This window comes from Mustelus asterias, chromosome 10 (assembly GCF_964213995.1).
Source record: "Mustelus asterias chromosome 10, sMusAst1.hap1.1, whole genome shotgun sequence".
Taxonomy (NCBI): Eukaryota; Metazoa; Chordata; class Chondrichthyes; order Carcharhiniformes; family Triakidae; genus Mustelus; species Mustelus asterias.
The window spans coordinates 82,634,326-82,659,711 of NC_135810.1; the positions used below are offsets into that span (position 1 = coordinate 82,634,326).

Consider the following 25,386-nt stretch of genomic DNA (forward strand, 5'->3'; position numbering starts at 1 on the left):
TACTTGTCATGGCTGTCAATTCATTTTAGGAGCTACTTCAAGTGCCAGTAACAAGCGAATGAGTCAGTGGTCTGCCCACCATTTGTCAGCTGTTACCTGATCCTGACTATCACATAGTCTAATCGGTGCCAGTGCTTCGATCTTGGATATCTTGAAATGTTTTCTTGCCAGAAAAGGATGTTAGTGATCACAGGTCATGTTTAGTGCACCGTTGGAATTGGATTTTCCCCGTCTATGCTTTCCAATGGTGTCTGGCCAAAGGCATGGTTGTTCCCTCACTCTGGCAGTGAAATCACTAAGAAGTACAATCTTTGACTGTGATGGTACAGCTGCATCTATATTGGAATAAGAGACTTCTTTACTTTGTACTTGGAGTCCAAGGTAGGTGCATAAGCACTGAAGAGAGCCACAGATTAATTGCCTTTCAGATTAAGATTGAGTGTTATAATACGGGTTTGTGGAGTCCCTTCATCAGGTAGTTTAGAAGACAAAGCTGACTCCATGAATTCTGCATTTTCTTTCACTATTTCCCTTCCCAGTATAGCCATCTCATTGTTCTTTGATTTGTCCCTCGTTTATTCTACAAATTGCACCGAGGCTGTCAATATTTAGACGTTAAAGTTCACAGAATACTATAACTGTTCATCTCTCATGCCACTGAGTTATGCATTAATAACTTGATAATTCAAGATCCAATTGTAATAGTTTATTTTTGTGCGTCTCAACCACTGATGGATGATCCTGCTGGATGTGATTTTGCAGGCAAGTTTGGCATGAAGCAGGCCATTCTTTGGAGAACTTTACTAGTCCCTCCCTTCCTCACACGTAGTGATCAGAGCTAATCCTAGAGGGCTGCTCAGCCAAGGACCAAACAACCCTACTGCCTCAATTAAGAGTGGAGCAGGGGTCAAAATATATTTTTTTGAAGGCTCATTTTGAGATTTTCCTCAAGGGCTATTCTTGATTTTCAGGGGCTCCTGATCAGTCACATAGTAACATTATCTCCTGTATTTGTGTTGACATAAGGGGTATTTGAATGCAGACAGAAGCAGAATTAGAAGAATTTCATCAATATCCTCAATAAATGCTCCATTAAACATAAAGCACACAACACAAGCAAACCACTGATGCCCTAATCACCACTATTTAAATTGGCTCAAGAAAACAATAGGCACAAGCTAGCATCAAAAGCTTTTCTCAAAATAACTGGCACACACTTCTACACACAAACCATCACCCTAAACATGCCACCTGTATACTGGTGATGTAACAGCACTTTCATCACATGGATACAAAGCTGGAAGATTTTAACCAGGCAATTACTATCCTTTTTACTAAATCTGACATAAATTGAATAATTGATCTAGCATCGATTGCTGTTTGCAGAAGTTCCAAACTCCTACCACCTTTTGTGTGTAGATTTGTTTCCTAAAAGAGCAAATACTAAATTTTCAGAACAAGTTCGTAGAGACAAGGGGAAGTGGGACAATTTGGTATAGACTAGGGCCACTCCTTTGAGGTACCTGACACATGTTCAAGATATCCAGTCTCATCTAAAGCAACAGAAAGAATTTCAGGAGAACACATTCCCCATTTATATTTGTGGAATATCAGGGCATATGCATCTGTCTCCAAGGCTGATCATGACCTTAGACTAGGTAGAAGTAAGCTTGATTTCAGCTTTGCCTGTTGGATATTACTCATGATCTGTGCAGACAAAACTTGATCTTCCTTTGGGCTGCTGGAAAAACCACCAAGGCACAACTTGAAGAAACATTTAATCAAATGAAGCCAAACAAACACCTTCTCCTCCTTTAATATTTGCTTTCCTACCTGGTCCAACTTAACTCTTTCCAACAAAAGACTCCCTCACAGTTCCAAGTAGTCATGATCCTGCCTGTTGCTACTAGCTAATTGCCAAAGGGCTTGAGGAAATTCAACATCCTTAGAAGGAACTGTGTGTGGTGTCTCTTAAGAGTAAGAGGCAGGTCCTACACTGTCTTGACAGGATGCTGCCTGGTTATAATAATGAGGCAAGCCTGCTAATACAGGATAAGACCCTGCTACAACCTTTTATTCCCCCTTTCTCAGCCATCAGCTTATCCACTGTTGAAAGGTTTTGTTGCGGTAGGACTTATTCAATGGAAGCCCTTGCCCACAGTGTTATAAATTAGGTTTACGAGGGCTTGGAATGTTGGAGAGTTACCACCTTCTCCCTCATCTCACCCGAAACATTCTTCCACTGCAGACCATGATTACATATCTGGAGAAAGTCCCCTACTTATTTTGCAGCTAGCTTCCATATCTGGAGGTTGTTCACAGACATGGTTGGTAGTGGTGGAATTGATAGGGAATTGATAGACTGACTCCTTCACTTTTTACAGAAGACTTTCCATCAAATTATACTTTTCCATCACTTGCCATGATGACTGTAAATTAAAATAATTTAGGCTGAGCACTTACTAAGGAAAGATTTTAGCCTGGATTTTGGGGTCAGCAAGGGTACTCGCAATGCAACATAAGCAATAAAGTGAATGGCAAACCACAACTTCAGAATTTTCATTTTAATCTGCGCTTGCAATAAATCCTGAAGTTGTGGCCAGATTCAGAGGGATAATGAGGGAACGCTGACATCATCTGAAGAACTCTTCAAATTCCAGGCATTTATTTTCTCTCCTCTCACTGCAAGCAACTTAATCACAAGTGAGGTAGTGACTTATCGGTAGTTACAAGACAATACAATAACATTCCAACATATTAAGCAAAAATAGATAATAGATTAATGCTGATGATCCTCTGTATGGCTGCGTCTTTTCAGGTAGAGTTAAGAAACATTACAGGGATTTCTTCTCTTTGTCAACTGTTCCTGATAGATGCTTGGAATCAGGCTGTCTTCCACCTTATAAGGGGAGAAAAAAAGTCTTGAACTAAACATCACGAACAACCTGTCCTGGTCCCTCCAAGCTGATGCTATAGTTAAGAAAACCCACCAACGGCTCTACCCTTCTCAGGAGGCTAAGGAAATTTGGCATGTCTGCTACGACTCTCACCAGCATCTACAGATGCACCATAGAAAACATTTTTTCTGCTTGTATCATAGCTTGGTGTGACTCCTGCTCTGTCAAGACCGCAAGAAACTACAAAGGGTCATGAATGTAGCCCAATCCATCACGCGAAGCAGCCTCCCATCCACTGACTCTGTCTACACTTCCCGCTGCCTCGGAAAAGCAGACAGCATAATCAAAGACCCCATCTACCACGGACACTCTCTCTTCCACCTTTTTCCGTTGGGAAAAAGATACAAAAGCCTGAGGTCACATATCAACCGACTGAAGAACAGCTTCTTCCCTGCTGTCATCAGACTTTTGAATGGGCTTACCTCGTATTAAGTTAATCTTTCTCTACAACCTAGCTATGACTGTCAACTATATTCTGCACTCTCTCCTTTCCTTCGCTATGTACAATATGCTTTGTCTGTATCGCTCAAGAAACAGTACTTTTCACTGTGTACTAACACACGTGACAATAATAAATCAAATCAAAACATTTGCAATTTCATTTTTTTCACTGGAGATTCCGAAGCTAAAGGCAAGCAACTAGACATGAAAAAGCATAATGACTTCTTTATTAAGCATAAATATATTTTAAAAATACATGTTGCTATTACATGTTTATAGATCCAAAACAAATTTCAAAATAAAATCTATATTTGGAATCACATGTACATAACAGCATTTTAGACAATTTTAGTATTTTTCAATTATCACACACCAATTCCCTTGATCATAATAACTCTGCATGATCCGAATATTAGATATGCTTCTACATATGTTTTCTAATTCTCCATCGGAGAAAACATGATAGTAGCGATGGAAAACTGCAAGTTCATCGGGCCCAGTAGGTGGCAGTGGCGAGACACTATTAGCTTTAATTCCAGCTTTCAAATGCCAAGGAACAAGCAGGTCTTGTGACTCAAAGGCAGTTCTATTTGTGTGAACAGGCAGCTTTGCACTGTGTGTATTTACAGTGTCTTTATTAAAATCTGCCAACTGATTGAAACAAGCTAAATCCACTTTATTGGTTTCTTGATCTTCATTCACTTCTGGCATTGTGGTGCAATTTTCTTGGGTTTTGATTGTTTTTTCGTGTTTTTCCATGAGGTATTTCGATTTTATTTTGTTGCGTTCCTGCTCCATTGCCCAAACGTAAATAAGTCCCTGGCCTCCTGGTCGTAGAAGTCTCACAATCTCTTTGATGGCTGACAGCCTCCTTCCCTATGATTAAAACAAAACTTTTTAAAGTTTACAAGTTTATTTATTAGTATCACAATTAGGCTTACATTAACACTGCAATGAAGTTAGTGTGAAAATCCCCCAGTCACCACACTCCGGCACCTGTTTGGGTGCACTGAGAATTTAGCATGATCAATGCGCCTAACCAGCACATCTTTCGGACTGTGGGAGGAAACCGGAGCACCCGGAGAAAACCCCCACAGACACGGGGAGAACATGCAAACCCCGCACAGACAATGATGCAAGCCAGGAATTGAACCCAGGTCGCTGGCGCTGAGGCAGCAACGCTAACTACTGTGCCACCATGCCACCTATGAATCAAGATCCAATGCAAAATGGAGCAACATATTTTACAGATACTGTAGTAGTTACTAGTTTACAATGGAACATGATGTGGGCAACTGCTCAAATACATTTATTTGCATACATCTCCATTTAGAACCCATCATACAATGTACCACTCCTCAGTTAAAGGTATCGTAGATGTTACAAAAGTAACACTTGATAGGATGGTTATATTTTAAAATGTTTTCATTAAAGTGAAATAGAATGCGCTGAGTTGATAGTGGGATCATACTAATTCTGCCTGGAGAGAGGCCCATATGACTTGATTATCATGGGGTAAAAGGCCCATGCTGAACCCTATAGAAAATCCAATTCAACTGTATCGTGGCTGATCTTCTACCTCAATTACATTTTCCCTCACTATCCCCATATCCCTTGATATCTTTAATAACTAGAAATCTATTCATCGCTATCCTGAACATACTCAATGACTGAACCTTCAAAGCCCTCTGGGCCAGAAAATTCCAAAGATTCAGCTCCCTCTAAGTGAAGAGATCCTTCCTCATCTTGGTCCTAAATGGGTTGCCTCTTACTCTTAACTGTGTCCCCTGGTTCTACACCTCCCAACCAGGGTAAACATTCTTCCTGCACCTATCCTGTTGAGCCCTGTAAGATTTTTTCAAGTTTCAATGAGATCATCTCTCATTCTTCTAAACATTAGAGAATACAGACCCAGCTTCCTAAATCTCTCTTCATAGAACAATCCTGCCATCCCAGGAAACAGACTGTTAAACCCTTGCTGCACTCCCTTTATGGCAAGTAGATCCTTCCTTGGGTAAGGAGACCAAAACTGTACACAATACTCCAGGTGCGGTCACACCAAAGCTCTATGTAACAGCAGCAACACAATTTTACTCCTGTACTCAAATCCTCTCTCAAAAAAAGATCAACATACCATCTAACTTACTAATTGCTTGTTGCACATGTATGTTGGCTTTCAATGACTCATGAACAAGGACACCCAGCTCTCTTTGGACATCAACAGTTTTCAATCTCTCCCGATTTAAGAAATAATCTGCATTTCAGTTTTTTCTACCAAAGACATAATTTCACATTAAATTCCATCTGCCATGTTCTTGCCCACTCACTGAGCCTGTCAAAATCCTCTTGAAGCCTCTTTGCATCCTCATCACAGCTCATGTCATCAGCAAACTTGTGAATAGTATATTTGTTTCCCACATCTAAATCATTGCCATAGATTGTGAGTAGTTGGGACCAAGCACTGATCCTTGCAATACCCCACAGGTCACAGCCTGCCAGCTCAAGGAGGACCTGTTTAATCCTACTCTGCTTTCTGTCCAGTAACCAAACCTCAACCAATGTCATTATCCCCAATCCCATGTGTTCTGATTTTGATAATTAACCTCGTGTGGAACCTTCTCGAAAGCTTCTAAAAATCCAAATTTTCCACATACATGGATTCCCCCTTATCTATTCTGCAAGTTACTTCCTCAAAAACACCAAGAGATTTATCAAGCATAATTTTCTCGCATAAATCCATGTTGACTCTGTCCAATCTTGCCATTAATTTAGAATTGTCCAGTTATCACATCCTATATAATACATTCTAGCATTTTCCCGACTATTGATGTCAGGGTAACAGATCTGTAGTTCCCAATTTTCTCTCTCCCCGCTTTCTTATGTAGAGGAGTTACATTTGCTACTTTACAAGCTGGAGGAACCATTCCAGAATCTGCAGAATTTTGTAAGATGATCACCAACGCATTCACTGTCTCTCCAGTCACCATGCAGAAGTCATGATGTGGAAATGCCGGCATTGGACTGGGGTGGGCACTGTAAGAAGTCTCACAACACCAGGTGAGTCACCTGATGAAGGAGCAGCGCTCCGAAACCTCATGATTCCAAATGAACCTGTTGGACTTCAACCTGGTGTTGTGAGACTTCATACCATGTAGACGTTAGAGGACCAGAGTGAAGAGGCAAGACAGAAATTAGAGTTTCAAGAAATAGGAAATGATTAGAAATAAGCATGGAGCCAAGATGAGGGTGGCAGTTGGAGTGTTTGGTGGGTGAACACTTGAGAGCAGTGGTGGCTATTCTGAACTCAAGAGGAACATTGAATAACAAATGGGAGTCATTTACAATCTCAGGAAGCAATCGGTCAGTGGTGAGCCTCTTGGAAGAGACAAGCTGAAATGTAATTAAGGGAAAATGGGAAAGAAGCTGCAGAACAATGAGTTTTAAAGAGCATGGGGTTTCTATAAGAGTGGCATCAATCTATTCAAAAATTGGCACAAGCCTGTTTACAGTATTTTCTTCCTCCACCATCATTGGCATTGATCAGTGGGTTGCTATGATTAACCCTTTCCCAAATTGATCTCTCTTTCAACAGCAATCATCACAAACATAGATTATGCAATTTATCTCTCAACTCTCCATAGGATAGGCTGGCTTTCATTGAATCCATGGGAGTACAGTGCAGACAGAGGCCGTTTGGCCTATCAATTCTGCATTGACTCTCCAAAAGAGCATCTTACCCAGGCCCACACCCCCCAACCCCATGCATTTACCAATGCTAATCCACTTAACATACACATCTTTGGACACTAAGGAGCAATCCAGCATGGCCAATCCACCCAACCTGCACATCTTTGGAGTGTGGGAGGAAACTGTAGCACCCGGAGGAAACCCACGCAGACACGGGGAGAATGTGCAAACTCACAGTCACCCAAGACTGGGATTGAACCCGGGTCCCTGACGCTGTGATGCAGCAGTGCTAACCACTGTGCCGCCCAAAATTCTCCTTAGTGACAGGTAAATTATAAAAGGTAAAATTCTTCTGTACAAAAATAATGCCTTTTTAGCTTCATATGAATAATTTCTTACAAATATTGTGAATATTCAGCAAAGTTATAATGCCATGTGAATTTATCACATTTTAAATCCAATTGGAACTGAAAGCAGATGTAGTGATGTTTATCTTAGTTATTCTATAAAGAAAAACTGAAGGTATTACTTTATCAAATATTTACTGGTTCAAATTAAGAAAATACAAAACAAAATATGGAACATGTTGCGATTCTCTGTAAATTCCCAAAGAAAAGTTTTAATTTACCTCAGTTGAAAAGTGATGAATAACTGCTATGGATATACAGGCATCACAAACACCACTCCTCAGCGGCACAAGTAAGCCATCACAGATGAAGACCTCAAACTTCCTCTCTCTGCAAATATGAGCAAGGTTTTTGCTGTGATCACAACCCACCTGTTAAATGAAGGCGTAAGAAACTGCGGCAATGGAACTTGTTAAAAATATGAATTACGCAATCACAAAATTTTCAAACTTCAAATCAACTATCGACAAGTTGCTATTTATTAGTTTCAACTCAGTAAACTAAGTATTGAGTTCTGATAAAAGGTTTCAACCAGAAGAATTTACTTTGTTTCTTTCTCCACAGATGCTGACAGACCTGCTGAGTATTTCTGGCATTTTCTATTTTACTTCAGCTTTTCAGCATCTGCAGTATTTTGCTTTTGCATTTATTAGGTAACCTGACATTCAGATTAACGCTTCTGAGAGAATATTAAGCACATAAATAAGATTTTACACCACTTGTGTCATGGGTTAGGATAATTGACCATGCTAAATTGCCCCTCTGTGTCGGGGGATTAGCAGGGTAAATACGTGGGGTTACAGGAATAGGGCCTGGGTGGGATTGTTATCGGTGCAGGCTCAATGGGTCAAATGGCCTCCTTCTGCCCTGTAGGGATTCTATATGCAAAGGCAACTTATGGCTATTGGACACTTCAAATAAGTAGGTTTGGAGGCAAATTTCACCATAATTTAAAAGGAATAAGAAAAATGTTTACCAACAGGGGAAAATAAAAGAATCTGGGGGGAAATGGGTTATAGGGGAGTGCATTAGTACTAGCACAGGGACAGGGCAGAATAGTCACCTTTGGTATATTTTCTATCATTGCGTGTAATTTTAAAATTTAATTTGAGTTCAAGAAATAGTTTAAAAAGGTAGGTGTTTCAGAGATTAGAATTATAGACCATCAGAAATGCCCAAACACCAAACCCGCTGCCCTTGTAAAATTTGAAAGGTTTGATTTTTTGCTGTGAAGCTACTCTTAGTAATCAATGCTGAATGTAGTTTCTGCTATAATTTTTTAAAAATCAAACGTTAAACAGCCATTTTGTATTTGGCGATTAAGAAACATTTACCATGAATAAGTCCTTGTTCACACCTAGGTATTTGCCATTTCCACAACCAACGTCAATCACAAAAGCTCCAGCTGGCAGTGCTTTCAGGAATTCGGTCACCTTAGGCCATGGGGTGTGTCTGGTACTGCTGAAGTGGCCAGCAATCTCATCATAGACATCATGCACATACTTGTGTTCAAGCTTTGACGCATCTCCATCACTGCTTGGGACTGATGGTGGGGGATCACTGCATTTGCGTAAACTCTGACTGTCACAGACTTCTGGGTAAGCTGCAGAGAAGAGTTGAACATAGTTTTTCTAATTAAGTTGAATATATTTAAATATCCGGATTTAGAACTAAAAGAAAATTACACACTTAAAACGTGTGTACATTTCAGGTAACACAAAAATAACTGTTCCGAATCATCATAATCTGTGGTTAAACAGAATTTTCCTGTCATTTGAAGGGTGTTTTTCTGGCTGGAAGTCTGTGGCTAGTGGTGTTCTGCAGGGATCTGTACAGGGACCTCTGCTGTTTGTCATAGATATAAATGACTTGGATGAAAACATAGATTGCTGGGTTAGTAAGTTTGCAGACGACACAAAGATAGGTGGAGTTGTGGATAGTGTAGAAGGTTGGTAAAAAAAACTAATTAGCAATCCTGTGGCACTATTTACTCCACGTTTGATTTTTTAAAAAGTTACAGTCTTTGAGCCAGGGTTCCAGTCTGGGATCTTGCCATCCAGTTATAACACTAACTAGGATCATAACAAGGGTTACATGAGGAAACACTCAGATCAAATCACCCAGCCAAATTCAGGAAATGCACAGCACAGGAAGGGCTCAGAAAAAAGAACACTTACCACAATTACAGGGCAATGTTCTGACTTTTCGAAAGGTAAAACTTGTCCGTGTTCCCCTTTTGTTTAAGGTCAAATTACTGATGTCACCAGTGATGGTTCCAGTCTTTTGCGTCTCTGATGCAGGTACCACATCAAATTTCCTAGGTGTAATTCTGTTGAGTGCAAAAAGATGACAACTGTCTGTGCTGATGACTAATTAATTTGTTATTATACCAAAACTGACAGCAACTTCAGGAGTCCTTGCATGCGCAGCAAAACATAGAAATCCAGAAGTTGTCATCAGTGATTCTGCACTTGTCCAGAAGGATGATTTGTGGTCCTCCAAAATGTAATTCCCAAGAAATCAATTAAAGTTCCCACTTTGTCTATTCCTCTTATTGTAAAAATTCTTTAAAAAGCTACTCCGTTAGTAACTAAGTTTTAACAATGTTGTAAGTTCATCGTTGCTATTAAACAATGTCAGTGGCCTTGAAAAGCTAATTTTAATTTATCAAATTTCTCTATTATAATAAAAACAATTCACATTTTATTTTAAAGTTTAATTATGACATCTTACTTTCTACCTTGATCTATTTATTTTATCTAAACATTCATTAAATGATGATAATCAGTGCTTTTGACTTCCTGTTTTGCGGCCTGTATGAATACTTCAATGTGATTGTTGCTTATTCTGATATCACTGCTGCTGGACACCTGGACATCTAAACTGCTGTTATGAAAGAAAACAATCTATGTCACAGAGGGCACTTAATTTTTGTTGGCATCTTTCTTTGAGATCAGCAGTAAGCGCTATTGCCTATTGCTTAGATCAGGTATTATTAGCACTTCACAATTACAAGATGCAACGACAGAGATAAGCACATCATAGCCAGCACTGAAATTGTAAATAGTAGATTCATCAGTAAGGAAGTTTCAAGAAGGTCATGGTTAACTTTGTGAAATAAATGTTTAAATGATGAAGGTACAGACATCGGCTTTGCTTCTGAAAACTGTGGATGGATCGAACAGAGTTTAGCACATAAATGTGTTATTTAAGATTCCCATTCTCAATTTTACACTATAGCACATGCATACTGTTGGTAGGTGATGTAAACTGATCAACAATTTCAGCAATGAATGGGAATATCCAACTATAATTTTATGAAGGAGTACTAATGTTTATGGCCTATTGTTCAAACATCCCCAACTTACCACAACTTCCATTCCTCATAAATTATCCATCTGATTATCTTCAAACCACCGCCCCTTGACATTCAATGGTGTAACCATCACTGAATCCCCCACTGTCAACATCCTTGGGGTTACCATTGACCAGAAACTCAACTGGACTCACTACATAAACACAGTTGCTACAAGAGCAGGTCAGAGGCTAGGAATACTGCAGTGAGTAACTCACATTCTCACTCCCCAGAGCCTATCCACAATCTACAAGGCACAAGTCAGGAGTGTGATGGAATACTCCCACTTGCCTGGATGGGTGCAGCTCCAACAACACTCAAGAAGCTCGACACCATCCAGGACAAAGCAGCCCACTTGATTGGCACCACATCTACAAACATTCAATCCCTCCACCACCCACTTTCTCAAGGGCAACTAGGGATGGACAATAAATGCTGGCCAGCCAGCAACGCCCTTGTCCCACAAATGAATAAAGAATACTAAATAGAATTAACCACACAATTAAAGAATGGCGAGTGCCTTGCTAACACAATTGCTGCAGTTTCATTACCTCCAGTTGAGTGTGCAACATGAAGGAACATAAATATTCATAGGTCCTTTCTTTTAAAAAAAACTGGGCTATTGCCTAAATAAAGAAAAAAGGACTCCACTAAAAACACCGTTTCTCTTTTCAAATGCTTGATGTATCGATTGAGCATTTTTTTCAAATTCAGTTTTTTTTATACTTAAAAGCACTAGGTTTCTATGTGGATACATTCTACACAGCAGAAGTGAAACACTAGAGCTGGCTACCAGGATACAGTCAGCAGCACAACACAAGTAGACTGTAATAAGACAGGCAATAAAAACTATATCAACAGTGTTTTCATCGTTTCTCCAAAAAGCTCGTTACCAAGAATGTAAAAAGTAGATAATTTAATTGCTCTTACCAATTTGTTTTTCCAATTTATTCAAGCTTTGCCATTTATCTAATCTGTATATTACTCACCCATGACTCCAAAGGTATCTGGATTCCCCAGACATTACCAGCAGACTACGACGGGGCAACATCACTGCAACATTATGGCCATTTGGATGCTTAAAATCCATCACTGTCTACAGATTTGAAAAAAAAATAAATATTTTTAAAATTTAAAATGGAGATTAACTAAGATAGGAATTAAAAAATGGCAAGCTAAAATCCTCTGTTGTCACAATGTGGGAAAGTACAAAAAACTCAGTTACTTTGTTTTACAACAATTAATTTCCAACATAAGAAATGACAGCAATGGGAAGTTCCTACGTGTGTCTGCCTGACTTGTCTTTCTCATCCCAAGGGTTGGCCGAACTATGAACAATCTTTCTCCACTGTCCCATAGAGAGGCTAGTCCATGTTGATATTATCCATTCCATCTAGGGTCCTCCTTGTGCACTTTTTCCAGGTGTTTTTGCTTTCATTACCTCTTTTTCCAAACATGCCTCTCCTGTTTGCATCACATATCCAAAATATGTGTGTTTCCTTAAATCACCCACTCGTCTGTCTACTTGACCATCCATGACACACGTAATATCTGTCTGAGTTCTTGCATTTCAACTGCTTAGTTGAGTCTCATCACTCTTCCTAATGGTCCAGCTTTCACAACCATAACTTGTCACCAGCAACCCAAGGGTTTTCAGAAGTATTTTCGTTATAATTGAGATGTTGTGACAACTCCATACTCTTAAGTGAATTCACAATACCATGACCCTCCTTAAGTCTAGTCTGAAATTATTCGATAAACTGCATCTTGCGTAATGAGTGACTCAAGATGGCAGAAGCTATCAACCTGTTCAACTACACTTCATTAATCAGAATCTTGCAGATCTTTCTACCCATCCCCATTACCTTTGTTACGTCAACATTGATAAAAAGATTGTATTTCAGATTAACTTGATCAAGATGATGCATTAATTCTTGAAGATCCTCCACTGGGATAGTGAGCAGAATACTGTCATCAGCATATTGAAGATTCGAAACTCGCTGTCCGCTAACTGGTATCCCACCTTTGTATCCATCAAGTGTCTCTTTCATAACAATATTGTGTGGCTAGCTCTCTTCGAAATTATTCCCACTTTCAATGCAATAAATGAGAATAAAAATCCAATATTAAAATGAGCATTTATTAAAACTAGTAACAAACAGCTGATTATGGACAACAAATTCTGGCAGACTAATACAAAATACCTTCTACCAATGAGCAAGAAATAGTTACTGGAGATTGTTCTTGCAAACTATAAAGCAATCCAATTACTTTAAAGGAAAGAGTACACAGAAGTAAATTGAAAACTGAAAACTCTCCTTAAATGCCTGGGGCAATTTTGAAGTTGTTACCAAAACCGGGGCAAAGTCTGTGCAGGGGTTGCTTCACCCAGCTACACTGTACCAAGAGGAGGTCCCAAACTATTGCCACCGGCGAGTTGTGGATACCAAGCAAGAAACTGTCCCTCTTTCACCATGATCCAGTTGGCAATCAAAATGTAACTTCTAAAATATACTGTTAAGTGGAATCATTATTCTCACTGACATGGAAACTTTTGGTGAATTGAGAAGTGAAGGAGATTTTAAAATAAAACAGTGGTGGACAGCAGCAGTTAAAATGAATGCTTAGATCCCCTGGGAGATGAATTCACCTAATAAAATTGCCAAAAGAATTCAAGTTGTCTTATCAGATTATTCTGTTTCATTTTGCGTAAATTGCCTCTTCGGCAACGACTGGAATGACAAACTAAACTGCAACATTTCTTTTCAAATTTTCAGTGAAATCAAGTAGTTGTTTCACATAGTAGATTATGAAAAAGGACAACGGAATGTGAATTAATAATTGAACCCAATCTAACCAATTAGGAAGACATAATTGGACTACTACAAAGGAAAGATTTACATCTTGCTATAACATGTAGAAATGTAGTGACATCCTTCATACATAGTATCGCAAAAATAGGTGTCAGATACATGCTACATTCCAAATCTGCTATATTGTTGTGTAAGGGCACCAAGAGATCTGATGCCACAAAGGAAAAGATATCTCCATATAAACATCAACCAGCAACTGAAGTTCAGAGACCCAAATTATTAGAATTAATTTTTATAATATTTCAGTAGGCATTCAGGAGAGTCTGCCCTGAAAAAATTTACATCCTTTAAATGTGAAGTGTTGAATTATACTAAATCAGCAGGAGGATGTAACAAATGCATTGTATGAATGTTGCAAGAGTTGGACAGAGCAACAAATATTTTTAAAGGCTTTATACCAAAATGTCCTAATGTTTCACAGAGCATTATTAAACAAAATTTGACACCAAATCATGCAAGGACATTGTAGACCATGCGACCAAAACTTGGCTAAAGAGGGAGGTTTTAAAGAGTATGTTAAAGGAGAGGCGCAGAGAAATATAGGGAGGGAATTCTGAAGTTTAGGGTCCAGGCAGCTGAACACAGAGCCACCAAGAGCAGAGCAATGAAAATTGCTGTTGTACAGAAGACAAGAACTGTATAAGCTAGAAGATCTTAAAGAGTTGTAGGGTTTGAGTAGATTACAGAAATAGGATGGGGTGAAGCTGTGAAGAGGTTTGAAAACATAGATAAGAATTCTAAAATCGCAGCATTGCTGGACTAAGGTGCCAATGTGCACATGAACATACAAAATAGGAGCAGAGGTAGCCAATTCAGTCCCTCGAGCCTGCTCCGTCATTCAATTAGATCATGATTGATCTGTTTGTGTTTTGAATTCCACATTCCCATCTACCCACGATAACCTTTGATTCCCTTGCCAAAAAGGATTTTTTCCACTTCCGCCTTCAAAATATTCAATGACCCTGTCTCCACTGACTTCTGAGGCAGAGGGTTCCAACTCTCTCGCACAACCCTTAGAGAAAAGAAATCTCCTCATCTCTGTCTTAAAAGGGTGACCTCTAATTTTAATAATGCCTCCTAGTTCCAGACTAGCCCAGAAGAGGAAACATCCTTTCCAGTGTCCACCTTGTCAAGGCTGTTCAGGATAATAATTCAGTCAAGCCATCCTTCACTTTTCTCAACTCCAATGGAAATAAGCTCAGTCTGTCCAACCTTTTCTTATAGAGCAGCCTGCTAATTCAAGGTATCAATCGAGGAAACCACCTCTGACTCGCTTCCAGCTCATTTACATCCTTGCTTAAATAGAGACCAAAACTGCACACCGCATTTGAGATATGGTCTCACTAATGCCCTGTGTAATTGAAGCATAACATCCTTACTTTTGTGTTCAATTCCTCTCTTTAAAGGATAGTATTTAATTAGCCTTCTTGATTATATGCTGCACTTGCATACTAACCTTTTGTGACTCGTACACGAGAACAGCTTGATCCCTCAGCACCTTGCACCTCAGCAGCCGTTCTCTATTTAATTAATAGTCCTGTTTATTCTTCCTGCCAAACTGAACAACTTCACATTTTCCAACATTTTACTCCATCTGCCACATTTTTACCCACTCACTCAACCTATCTACATCTGTCTGCAACCTCATGTCCTCTTCACAACATATTTTCCGACCTATCTTTATATCATCTGCAAATATAGTTACCATGCCTTCACTCCCATCATCTAAATCATTGATATAAATTGTAAAAGGTAGAGGTTCCAAAACAGACCCCTGCAGGACTCCACTCGTCACATTCTGCCAATCAGAAAAAGACCCATTTATGCATACTCTGTATTTTTGCTGGCCAGCCACACTGAAATGTCCCCCCCCACTCCCACACCATGAATTTTTGTTTTCCACAATAATCTTTGATGTGGCATCTTATCAAATGTAGATAAGTGAGTACAGATGCGATACGTGAACAGGGTTGGCTTTCCATAATTCATGGGGATAGAAAAGTGCACTTAAAAGTAATGTTGGACTGTACTTCTTGAAGAAATGACTCAAGGGTATGGTTGATTTAATCCAGGGGAACGATAACTTGTGTGATGCTAGAAGCTGAAAAACAAGCAGCTGAGCCAAGGTAAGTGCAGCCACCCAATGGTGATCACTGACTCCAGTCAAAAGAAACGAAGCTTTCCGCTTCCAAAAAAGAACAGAGGGGGATTGCCACCGGAGAAAACTGTTCTTGCGACAGTTGTTTCCCATTAACTCAGTGATGTGTTAAAGGGACAGCATTTTTCCAGCAAAGCAACCAGGAAAACCCAACAGCTTTCAGCCAAGCTGAACTAGAACAGGTTCGATTCATAGGTTTCCTATTGAGCAAAACACCATAACATGATGAAGACTAAATCAGTAAGTCTATATTGCTACAACAAGGTTGGCTGGTCAGACAAAGGGGTTTGAAATAAACCCAGGTAAAGGAACCAGAAGTCTTCTAAAAAAAATACTGGTACCGCTGATGTATCAATAAGAATTATCAAAAGGTAGGAGAAGACATTCTATCTGCTGGACAGTAAGATTCAATAGTGGAGGGTCCTCATTAATTATAATGAAAACATTTTCCTTCAGCAATACAATTTTTTTTTATTGAAACAAAATAAAAGCACCTGACAAACTTAAACTGTGAATACTACACAGGACCAACCAGACATCAGGTTGGAATGGTACCAACAGATTAAATGAACTTGTTTTTAGTTTTATAACAGCTATGGAAATCTTTGATGTGCCATGGTCATGTGACATGCATCCCAACATCTGAGAGTTTCTATAATTAACGGTAAGGATAATCTGTTCATTGCCCCTCATCACTGCAAAAAAAAATTAAATGTCACAGTTGACAATCACCACAGATCTGAAGATTTGCATTCTTATTCCCCAGGTGCACAAAGTCTTACGTCAATTTGACAGGAAGGAAAGGAAATTTAGTGGGTTTTTTTCATTGCTGCCAAGGCGCATTAGTGATAATTACTGAGGTCTGAAGTTACTTAATATTAATATAACCAAAACAGAATTTTATTCACAAGACACTTTTTTATACAATGGGGGTTATTTTAACCCTAAAAAACAGATGGCTTGGATTGGGTGACATATAAAAAAACGCAACCCAACCTCTCTCCAACCCGCCCATTCCAGTTTTAGTAGTAACAGGAGAGGGAGGTTGGCAACTGATGGGTTGGTTATTTGAGAATTATAATGTCATTTCATGCTGTAGAATTAACCACTGTTTTAAATTTAACCCTGGCCAGCCTGTTTCCAGGTGTTGGGAACCTGCTGGCTAAAGGAAGGGGGTTGGAGGGATTACGAATCCAGCACTTGAACTGCTGGATCCAGCACTTGCCTGATCTGCCCCATGCTGAGGCCCTTTTGATATCTGCCTTCACTAATCCTTCTAATTTCCCTCAGAGTCCCTCATTTCTGCTCCCTAATCGCCCAAGGTCTCCAATCTTTCTCTCCTTCCTCTCCACTGTCCGACTGCAGCCTGGTGCCAAAGGCCTATTCTGCTGACAGACGATCAAAATCAGCAGGACTTGAAAGAAACCCATTCTTTCAGACGTCCCACCCTCAAAATATTCTCCTACTCTGTCCCTGCCTCTGCCAATATTGAGGCTAATACCCTCCTTTCAATCCCAGTCTGACTTCCAAAAATCCCACCTCTTGATGGAGTAGCAGTCACATTCACAGAGAATATTCATCCAATAGACAGAAACCCTCGATTGAGGCAAAGGATTTTTTTTTTGTTTATTCTTGGGATGAGGGTGTCAGTGGCAAGGCCGCCATTTATTGAAGTACAGATAGCACATCATTGGAGACACAGGAAAAAGATACATTGATGAGATCAAAGCAGGAATAGACCATCCGGCCCGCTCTACCATTCAATAAGATCAGATCTGATTGTGGCCTTAACTCCACTTTCCTGCGTGTCCCCTATAATCCCTGACTCTCTTGTGGGTCGAAAATCTGTTTAATTCAGCCTTGAATATATTCCTGTACAAGAGGATTCAAGTTCTTAAAATGCAAGTACACAGTCTAGAGAAGGAAATCATCAGCTAACACCTCAAAAGGAGGGAACAGGAGATAAAGTGAAACTGGTGGGCAAGCCAACAGCAGCATTATTGAAATTCTCCTGCACACTGCCCCATGGAAAATGGTGGAAAATCAATCACAAACTGGTGAACTAGAGGAAAATACTTACTACCATCACTAAATACAGTTTTAACCGGATTAATGTTAAACAATTATTCACACTTACTAAAATTCCTTTCCCTTTTTATTGCATCCACTGGTGGGATGTCAAGGCCAGCATTTGTGGCCCATCCCTGATTGCCCTAGAGAGCAATTAAGAGTCAACTGCATTGCTGTGGAGCCGCCTGCAAGCCGTAGCGGGTAAGCTTGAAGGATATTAGTAAACCGGTTGGGTTTTCATGACAATTGAAGGTAGTTTCATGGTCACCACACTGATTCCAGATTTTGGAAAAAAAATAATAATTCGATTTAAATTCCACCAGCTGCCATGAACCCATGTCCCCAGAGAATTAGCCTGGGCCTCTGGGATTACTAGTTCAGTGACACTGCCACTGCATCACCATCTCCCCTCCCTAAAAGACAATAAATTAAACACTGTCAATTAATGAACAAAGTATAGACATACACATCCTGGTGCCACAGTCAAAATAGAAAACTGTCCAGTTTTTATTTTAATTCACCAAACTGTCAAACAGGGGAAAAATAAAATCAATTAAACTACCCACCACAGTGAATCAATCTGACAGATTTCTCTTCAGAAGCCATGTTCTTTGAAGTATTTCCAATTACAGTTCCTCGTTTCAACTGATTCTCTTTATTCTCTCTGGTAGTAACATCAATAAAAATCAAACTTGCAGCTGGCTTATAATGAATCAGAGAAAGCAAAACCAAGTTTTCTATCTATCACTGATAATAAATTTTTTATAGGGTGTGCAAACTAAGACTTCAAAAATGAAAGCATTTTTTAAACTTACCAACACAGTAACAGGATCAATGCAAAATCTGGTTAACAATACTTGGTTTGAATGAAATCAAGGTTAGACTTTATACATTTAAAACTAGGAAGCGTTACTAAGAAATATTTTAATTTTGCTTTAGTGCATAACCTACTCAAGCCTAGTATCTTTCTAAAACTTTCCAAGTGTCCCCTAAAGTCAGAAATGTCACTGTGCAGAGATCTTTAAGAGTTAAAATTATATCCTAAATGCATACATTTAATGGAAGGATTTGGACTTCCGTGCACTTCTATTGAAACTCACTGCATTACTTCAAAAGATTTCTCAGACCAATCCCAGTAAATGGTATATTTCCAATTTTAAAAAAAAGTCTACAAGTAGCTGGCCATTGGCTGTCCCATTGCCAAATCACTTTGTCAACTTAAGCACAGCAGTATATCATCTGCAGTGGAACTGCCATATATACGTTAATGCAAAATACAATCAAGAACATAAAAACTGCAGTAGGAAAGTTGAAAGGGTAAATTATTTTCTCTACCATGCCCAACTGCACAGGAGGCAATTCATTTCCCCTGCATTTTACAAGCAGAAAATGGAAGTTAAGTTTTTCTGAAATGCAGCTCTGTTTTATGTGAGAAAGTCACAAGGATGTCTGGAATGGGATTTGAACCCACAACCCTCCAGCTCAGAGGTGGGAATTCCAGTACTAAGCTAAGGGTGACTCTTAAGCAGAGAGAAATTACAAGGGGCGGCATGGTGGCACAGTGGTTAGCACTGCTGCCTCACAGCGCAAGGGACCCGGGTTCGATTCCCAGCTTGGGTCACTCTCTGTGTGGAGTTTGTATGTTCTCCCCGTGTCTGCGTGGGTTTCCTCCAGGTGCACCGGTTTCCTCCCACAGTCCAAAGATGTGCAAGTTAGGTGAATTGGCCACGCTAAATTCTCCCTCAGTGTACCCGAACAGGCACCGGAGTGTGGCAACTAGGGGATTTTCACAGTAACTTCACTGCAGTGTTAATGTAAGCCTACTTGTAATAAATAAACTTTAAATAAAAATAACAGCTTCAGATAACATAAAAGGAGCAGAAAATTAAATCACAAGGATAAAGAAAAAATATTTTTTAAAAAGGAGGGGGTAGCCAATTAAATTATCCAATTATGGAGGAAGATGGCATGTGAATTCAAAAACAACTTGTGAATGGACACAGAGCACTAATTTCAAAGCTGAGTAATTCTTTTTGCGAGCAGTAGACACATATTCTGTTGAACAGAATGGGTTTTAGCCACATTAACATTTCCAAATTAAATAGAATACAAGAATAGAATAACTGATCTGAAACAATTAATGATTTGTACTAATCTTGCAATCTATTACGCACCAACTTAGCCCCATGGTAGCAACCTGCCTCAGTCAGAATGTTAAGAGCACAAGCTCTATTCCAGGACCTCAACACATGGTCGGGGCTGATATTTCAGCGTAGTACTCAAGAGTGCAGCCTTGTCAGGGATGCCGTATTTCAGATAGACATTAAACTGAACAATCTTCCTGCTCACACAATAACAGAAAATGCTGGAAAATCTCAGCAGGTCTGACAGCATCTGTGGAGAGAGAATAGAGCCAACATTTCGAGTCTGGATGAGATTTTCCAGCACTTTGTGTTTTGGTTTCAGATTCCAGCATCCACAGTATTTTGCTTTTAACCTTCCTGCTCAGGAGGAAATAAAATGGCACACAAAAAAGTTCCATTTAGAATTTATTCCTCGAAGCAACACTTCCAAAACATATTAAATGATCACTTATCCCATTACTGTTAGTGGAATCTTGCTGTGATTGACTATACGTTAAAAGTAATTTAAGTGAGTGTTTAAATTCTATGAGGTATCCTGACAAAGCGAATGAATGTGTATATGTTACGCAAGCTCTTATTTTGTTTGAGCTATAATTCACAGTTTAAGAGACACTACTTACTTTGTGTTGACAGCACTTTGGCAGATCCTTCCACACACAGCTGCAGTATAGGAATGCATAAGTTTCATGTATGGGTAAATGAATAGTAAGCACAAAGCACGAGGCACAGCAGAGTGCTCAGATTAACTCAAGGTCATCTATTCCAGGGATGGAGCTTGCACATTCCTACAGTGCTCATTAGTAAACAATTGCGGTCCCTTTTTAAGGATACATCTAATATCACTTTTGTATTTAGCAACATGGGAATTATCTAAAGTGGGATCAGAAAACAAGAACACTCAATTATGGAATGCAGCCACCATCTAAACCAAGAGTAATGCTTGCTATTCTAATCCACAGCACCATCTAGAGGTGATGCAGCAAAACAAAATAGCATGCCATCTCCCAGAGTTAAATGAACAAACACTCCAGCCCTTATTGTCAGCCAGTTTATTGACAGCATGTGTACTAATCTCCAGATGCTTTATGAAGTCAGTGCATGTAAAGTCAAATCAGTCAAACGAAAAAGCCCCAGGTTTGCTATCCTATTTCACAACACTACACTGTACAAGGAAACCTAACCTCCATCTTAGGCAGTCATAGAACCATAGAAAATTACAGCTCAGAAACAGGCCTTTTGGCCCTTCTTGTCTGTGCCGAACCATTTTATGCCTAGTCCCACTGACCTGCACTTGGACCATATCCCTCCACACCCCTCTCATCCATGAACCCTTCCAAGTTTTTCTTAAATGTTAAAACCACTTTATCCGGCAGCTCATTCCACACTCCCACCACTCTCTGCGTGAAGAAGCCCCCCCTAATATTCCCTTTAAACTTTTCTCCTTTCACCCTTAACCCATGCCCTCTGGTTTCTTTCTCCCCTAGCCTCAGCGGAAAAAGCCTGCTTGCATTCACTCCAGCTATACCCATCAAAATCTTATACACCTCTATCAAATCTCCCCTCAATCTTCTACGCTCCAGGGAATAAAGTCCCAACCTATTCAATCTCTCTCTCTAACTCAGCTTCTCAAGTCCCGGCAACATCCTTGTGAACCTTCTCTGCACTCTTTCAATCTTATTTACATCCTTCCTGTAACTAGGTGGCCAAAACTGTACACAATACTCCAAATTCGGCCTCACCAATGCCTTATATAACCTTACCATAACACTCCAACTTTTATACTCGATACTCCGATTTATAAAGGCCAATGTACCAAAGGCACTCTTTACGACCCTATCCACCTGTGACATCACTTTTAGGGAATTCTGTACCTGTATTCCCAGATCCCTCTGTTCAACTGCACTCTTCAGAGTCCTACCATTTACCCTGTACGTTCTTCTTTGGTTTGTCCTTCCAAAGTGCAATATCTCACACTTGTCCGTGTTAAATTCCATTTGCCATTTTTCAGCCCATTTTTCTAGTTGGTCCAAATCCCCCTGCAAGCTTTGAAAACCTTCCTCACTGTCCACTACACCTCCAATCTTTGTATCATCAGCAAACTTGCTGATCCAATTTACCACATTATCATCCAGATCATTGATATAGATGACAAACAACAATGGGCCCAACACCGATCCCTGCGGCACACCACTAGTCACAGGCCTCCACTCAGAGAAGCAATCCTCCACAACCACTCTCTGGCTTCTTCCATTAAGCCAGTGTCTTATCCAATTTACTACCTCCCCATGTATACCCAGCGACTAAAACTTCCTAACTAACCTCCCATGAGGGACCTTGTCAAAGGCCTTGCTGAAATCCAGGTAGACAACATCCACCGCCTTCTCTTCATCCACTTTCCTGGTAACCTCCTCGAAAAACTCCAATAGATTGGTCAAACATGACCTACCACGCACAAAGCCATGTTGACTCTCCCTAATAAGTCTCTGTCTATCCAAATATTCGTAGATCCTATCCCTTATCACACCTTCTAATAACTTGCCCACCACCGACGTCAAACTTACTGGCCGATAATTTCCCGGATTTCTTTTGGAACCTTTTTTAAACAACGGAACAACATGAGCCACCCTCCAATCATCCGGCACCTCCCCCGTGAATACTGACATTTTAAATATGTCTGCCAGGGCCCCTGCAATTTCAACACTAGCTTCCCTCAAGGTCCGTGGGAATACCCTGTCCGGTATTCCCTCGGAGTCGAGAAAGACTTGCTTTTGCAACATAAACAAGTTCTCAGGTAACTGAGGAGTCCAATGTATGACAGACAGCCTATGTCACAGGTGGGTGGGGTAGGCGGTGGTTGGAGGAACAGGTGGGTGGGGTACCTGGGTTGCCACTCGCTCCTTTTGCTGATGATACTTGGCTTCAGCTTGCTCTCAGCAATGAAACTTAAGGGGTCCAGCTCCTTCCCAGATGTTTTTTGTTCACTTTGGGCGGTCTGCAGCCAGAGATTCAGAGGTGATGATGGGGATGATACACTTTTTCCAAGGAGGTTTGGAGGGTGTCCTTGAAGTGTTAGCTCCACCCTCCTGGGCTCCCTTGTCATGTCAAAACTCCAAATAGAGCGTTTGTTTTAGGAGTCTCGTGTCAGGTGTGCGGATGATGTGGCCCGCCCGGTCAATGTTTCGGTGCTAGGGATGTTGGCCTGAGCGAGGATACTGAGATTGGTGCACCAATCCTGCCAGTGGATATTGCTTGGGCAGTACTGGTGGTACATCTCCTGGGTTTTAAGGTGCCTGCTGTACATAGTCCACGTCTCCAAGCCAAATAAGGAGGGTGGTTTTTTAGTGTCACAAGTAGGCTTATATTAACACTGCAATGAAGTTACTGTGAAAATCCTCTAGTCGCCACACTCCGGCGCCTGTTCGGTCAGGTACACTGAGGGAGAATTTAGCATGGTCAATGCACCTAACCAATAGGTCTTTTGGACTGCGGGAGGAAACTGGAGCACCTGGTGGAAACTCACGCAGACACAGGGAGAACGTGCAAGCTCCACACAGACAATGACTCAAGCTGGGAATCGAACCCGGGTCCCTGGTGCTGTGAGGCAGCAGTGCTAACCACTGTGCCACCATGCCGCCCCTATCATTACTGCTCAGTCGACTATGAGCTTGGTGCCGGGTCGGAGGTCTTGGTCTTCAAACATTCTCTTTCTCAGGCGACTGAAGGTTGCTCTGGCACATTGATGGTGGTGTTGAACCTCATCGTCGATGACTGCCCTTGTTGACAGTAGGCTGGTGGTTTAATGGTCCACATTGACGAAGGGGTCGTGGATTTTGATAAGCAGGGAGCAGGGTTGTGTGGCGAAGGCAGGTTAGTTGAGAATGTCTGTCCAACAGACGTTTCGTGCAAAGCCCATGCTCTCATATGCCTCAGTGAAGGTGTTGATGATTGCTTGGAGCTCATCTGCATACTTTATTTCAATGACAGAGGATGGGATGACCTTGGATATGGCCTGCAGGCGGTGGAGGTAGAACAGATTCACATTTGTTCTATAGGTTAGCTCCACTCCAGCTTGCTGAGGGTGAGATGGAGCATTGCAACAAGGAAATTCAATAAGAATGTTGTTGTGATGACAGAGCTTTGCTCGACCCCATCTGAATGTGAATTGGATCGGTGGTGGATTTGCTTGAAAGTCATTATGGAACAGGCAGAGGACGGTGACAACCTTTGAGGGCAGCCGACACGGAGCAAGATCTCCATTTCCTCACAGTTGACGGGGTCGAAGGCCTTTGTGAGGTCAGAGAAGGCCATGTACAAGGGTTTGTGCTATACCCTGCATTTCTCTTTGTCATTTTTTTTTTGAAGATGGTAATGATTGCAGTATCTCTGAAATCTCATGACATGCATCTGTCCGTCCAGTTAAGGGAAATTAGGACATGTACTCATGCCAATAGTGCTTCTCCACCATGCTTTAATGCTTTGGTGGGGCTTCCATCTGTGCCTAATGCCTTGTTGTTCTTTAGCTATTGGATGGCCTTTTCTATCTCGTGTCAGGTTGGGGCAGTGCTGAGATGGTGGCAGGGAGCGAGATGGTGGCGGGGAGCAAGCTGGATGGAGTCGAGGATACCAGCATTAAAGAGGAGTCTCTGTTAAAGAGGTCTTCAAAGTGTTCCTTCCAGCAGGTGCTGATTGCATCTCTTCTTGATGACCACTTACCATTCTTGCTGGCAGTGGAGTGGGTTCTTGGGCCATAGGTGGCCTTGACTGCATGATAAAAACCTCACGCGTCATCACCCACCATCTGTTCTTTAGATGGTGGATTTTTTGCTGGACTTCAGTTCTCAATTGTCTGTAGAGTTGCTTTCCTGCTTGGGTTGGGTTGCTGTTTCAGGTTCAGAAAAGCTTTGCACTTTCCTTCCTTGCTGAAGTCTCGCTCTTTATGCCTCACTCAACTGTGCAGTTGATGTTGTCCACATGGACTTTAGCAAGGCCTTTGACAAGGTACCACATAGTAGGTTGTTGCATAAGGTTAAATCTCACGGGATCCAGGGTGAGGTAGCTAAATGGATACAAAATTGGCTTGATGACAGAAGCCAGAGAGGGTGGTTGTAGAGGGTTGTTTTTCAAACTGGAGACCTGTGACCAGCGGTGTGCCTCAGGGGTCGGTGCTGGGTCCACTGTTATTTGTCATTTATATTAGTGATTTGGATGAGAATATAGGAGACATGGTTATTAAGTTTGCAGATGACACCAAGATTGGTGGCATAGTGGACAGTGAAGAAGGTTACCTCGGATTG

General features: G+C 40.8%; 1 protein-coding gene across 5 annotated transcripts in view; it reads right to left on the minus strand.

The window, feature by feature from the left end:
- Window positions 1-2,639: 2,639 nt before the first annotated feature.
- The window catches only part of alkbh8 (alkB homolog 8, tRNA methyltransferase), a 42,226-nt gene continuing 19,479 nt past the window's right edge, over window positions 2,640-25,386 (minus strand). For all 5 annotated transcript variants that reach the window (XM_078222044.1, XM_078222042.1, XM_078222047.1 and 2 more), the window contains 5 exons: window positions 11,837-11,943; window positions 9,670-9,821; window positions 8,827-9,095; window positions 7,714-7,863; window positions 2,640-4,274 (listed from right to left, as the gene is read on the minus strand). In XM_078222044.1, the coding sequence (XP_078078170.1) occupies window positions 3,747-4,274; window positions 7,714-7,863; window positions 8,827-9,095; window positions 9,670-9,821; window positions 11,837-11,943 (1,206 nt within the window). In that variant the 3' untranslated portion in view covers window positions 2,640-3,746. The remainder of the gene's footprint in view (window positions 4,275-7,713; window positions 7,864-8,826; window positions 9,096-9,669; window positions 9,822-11,836; window positions 11,944-25,386) is intronic.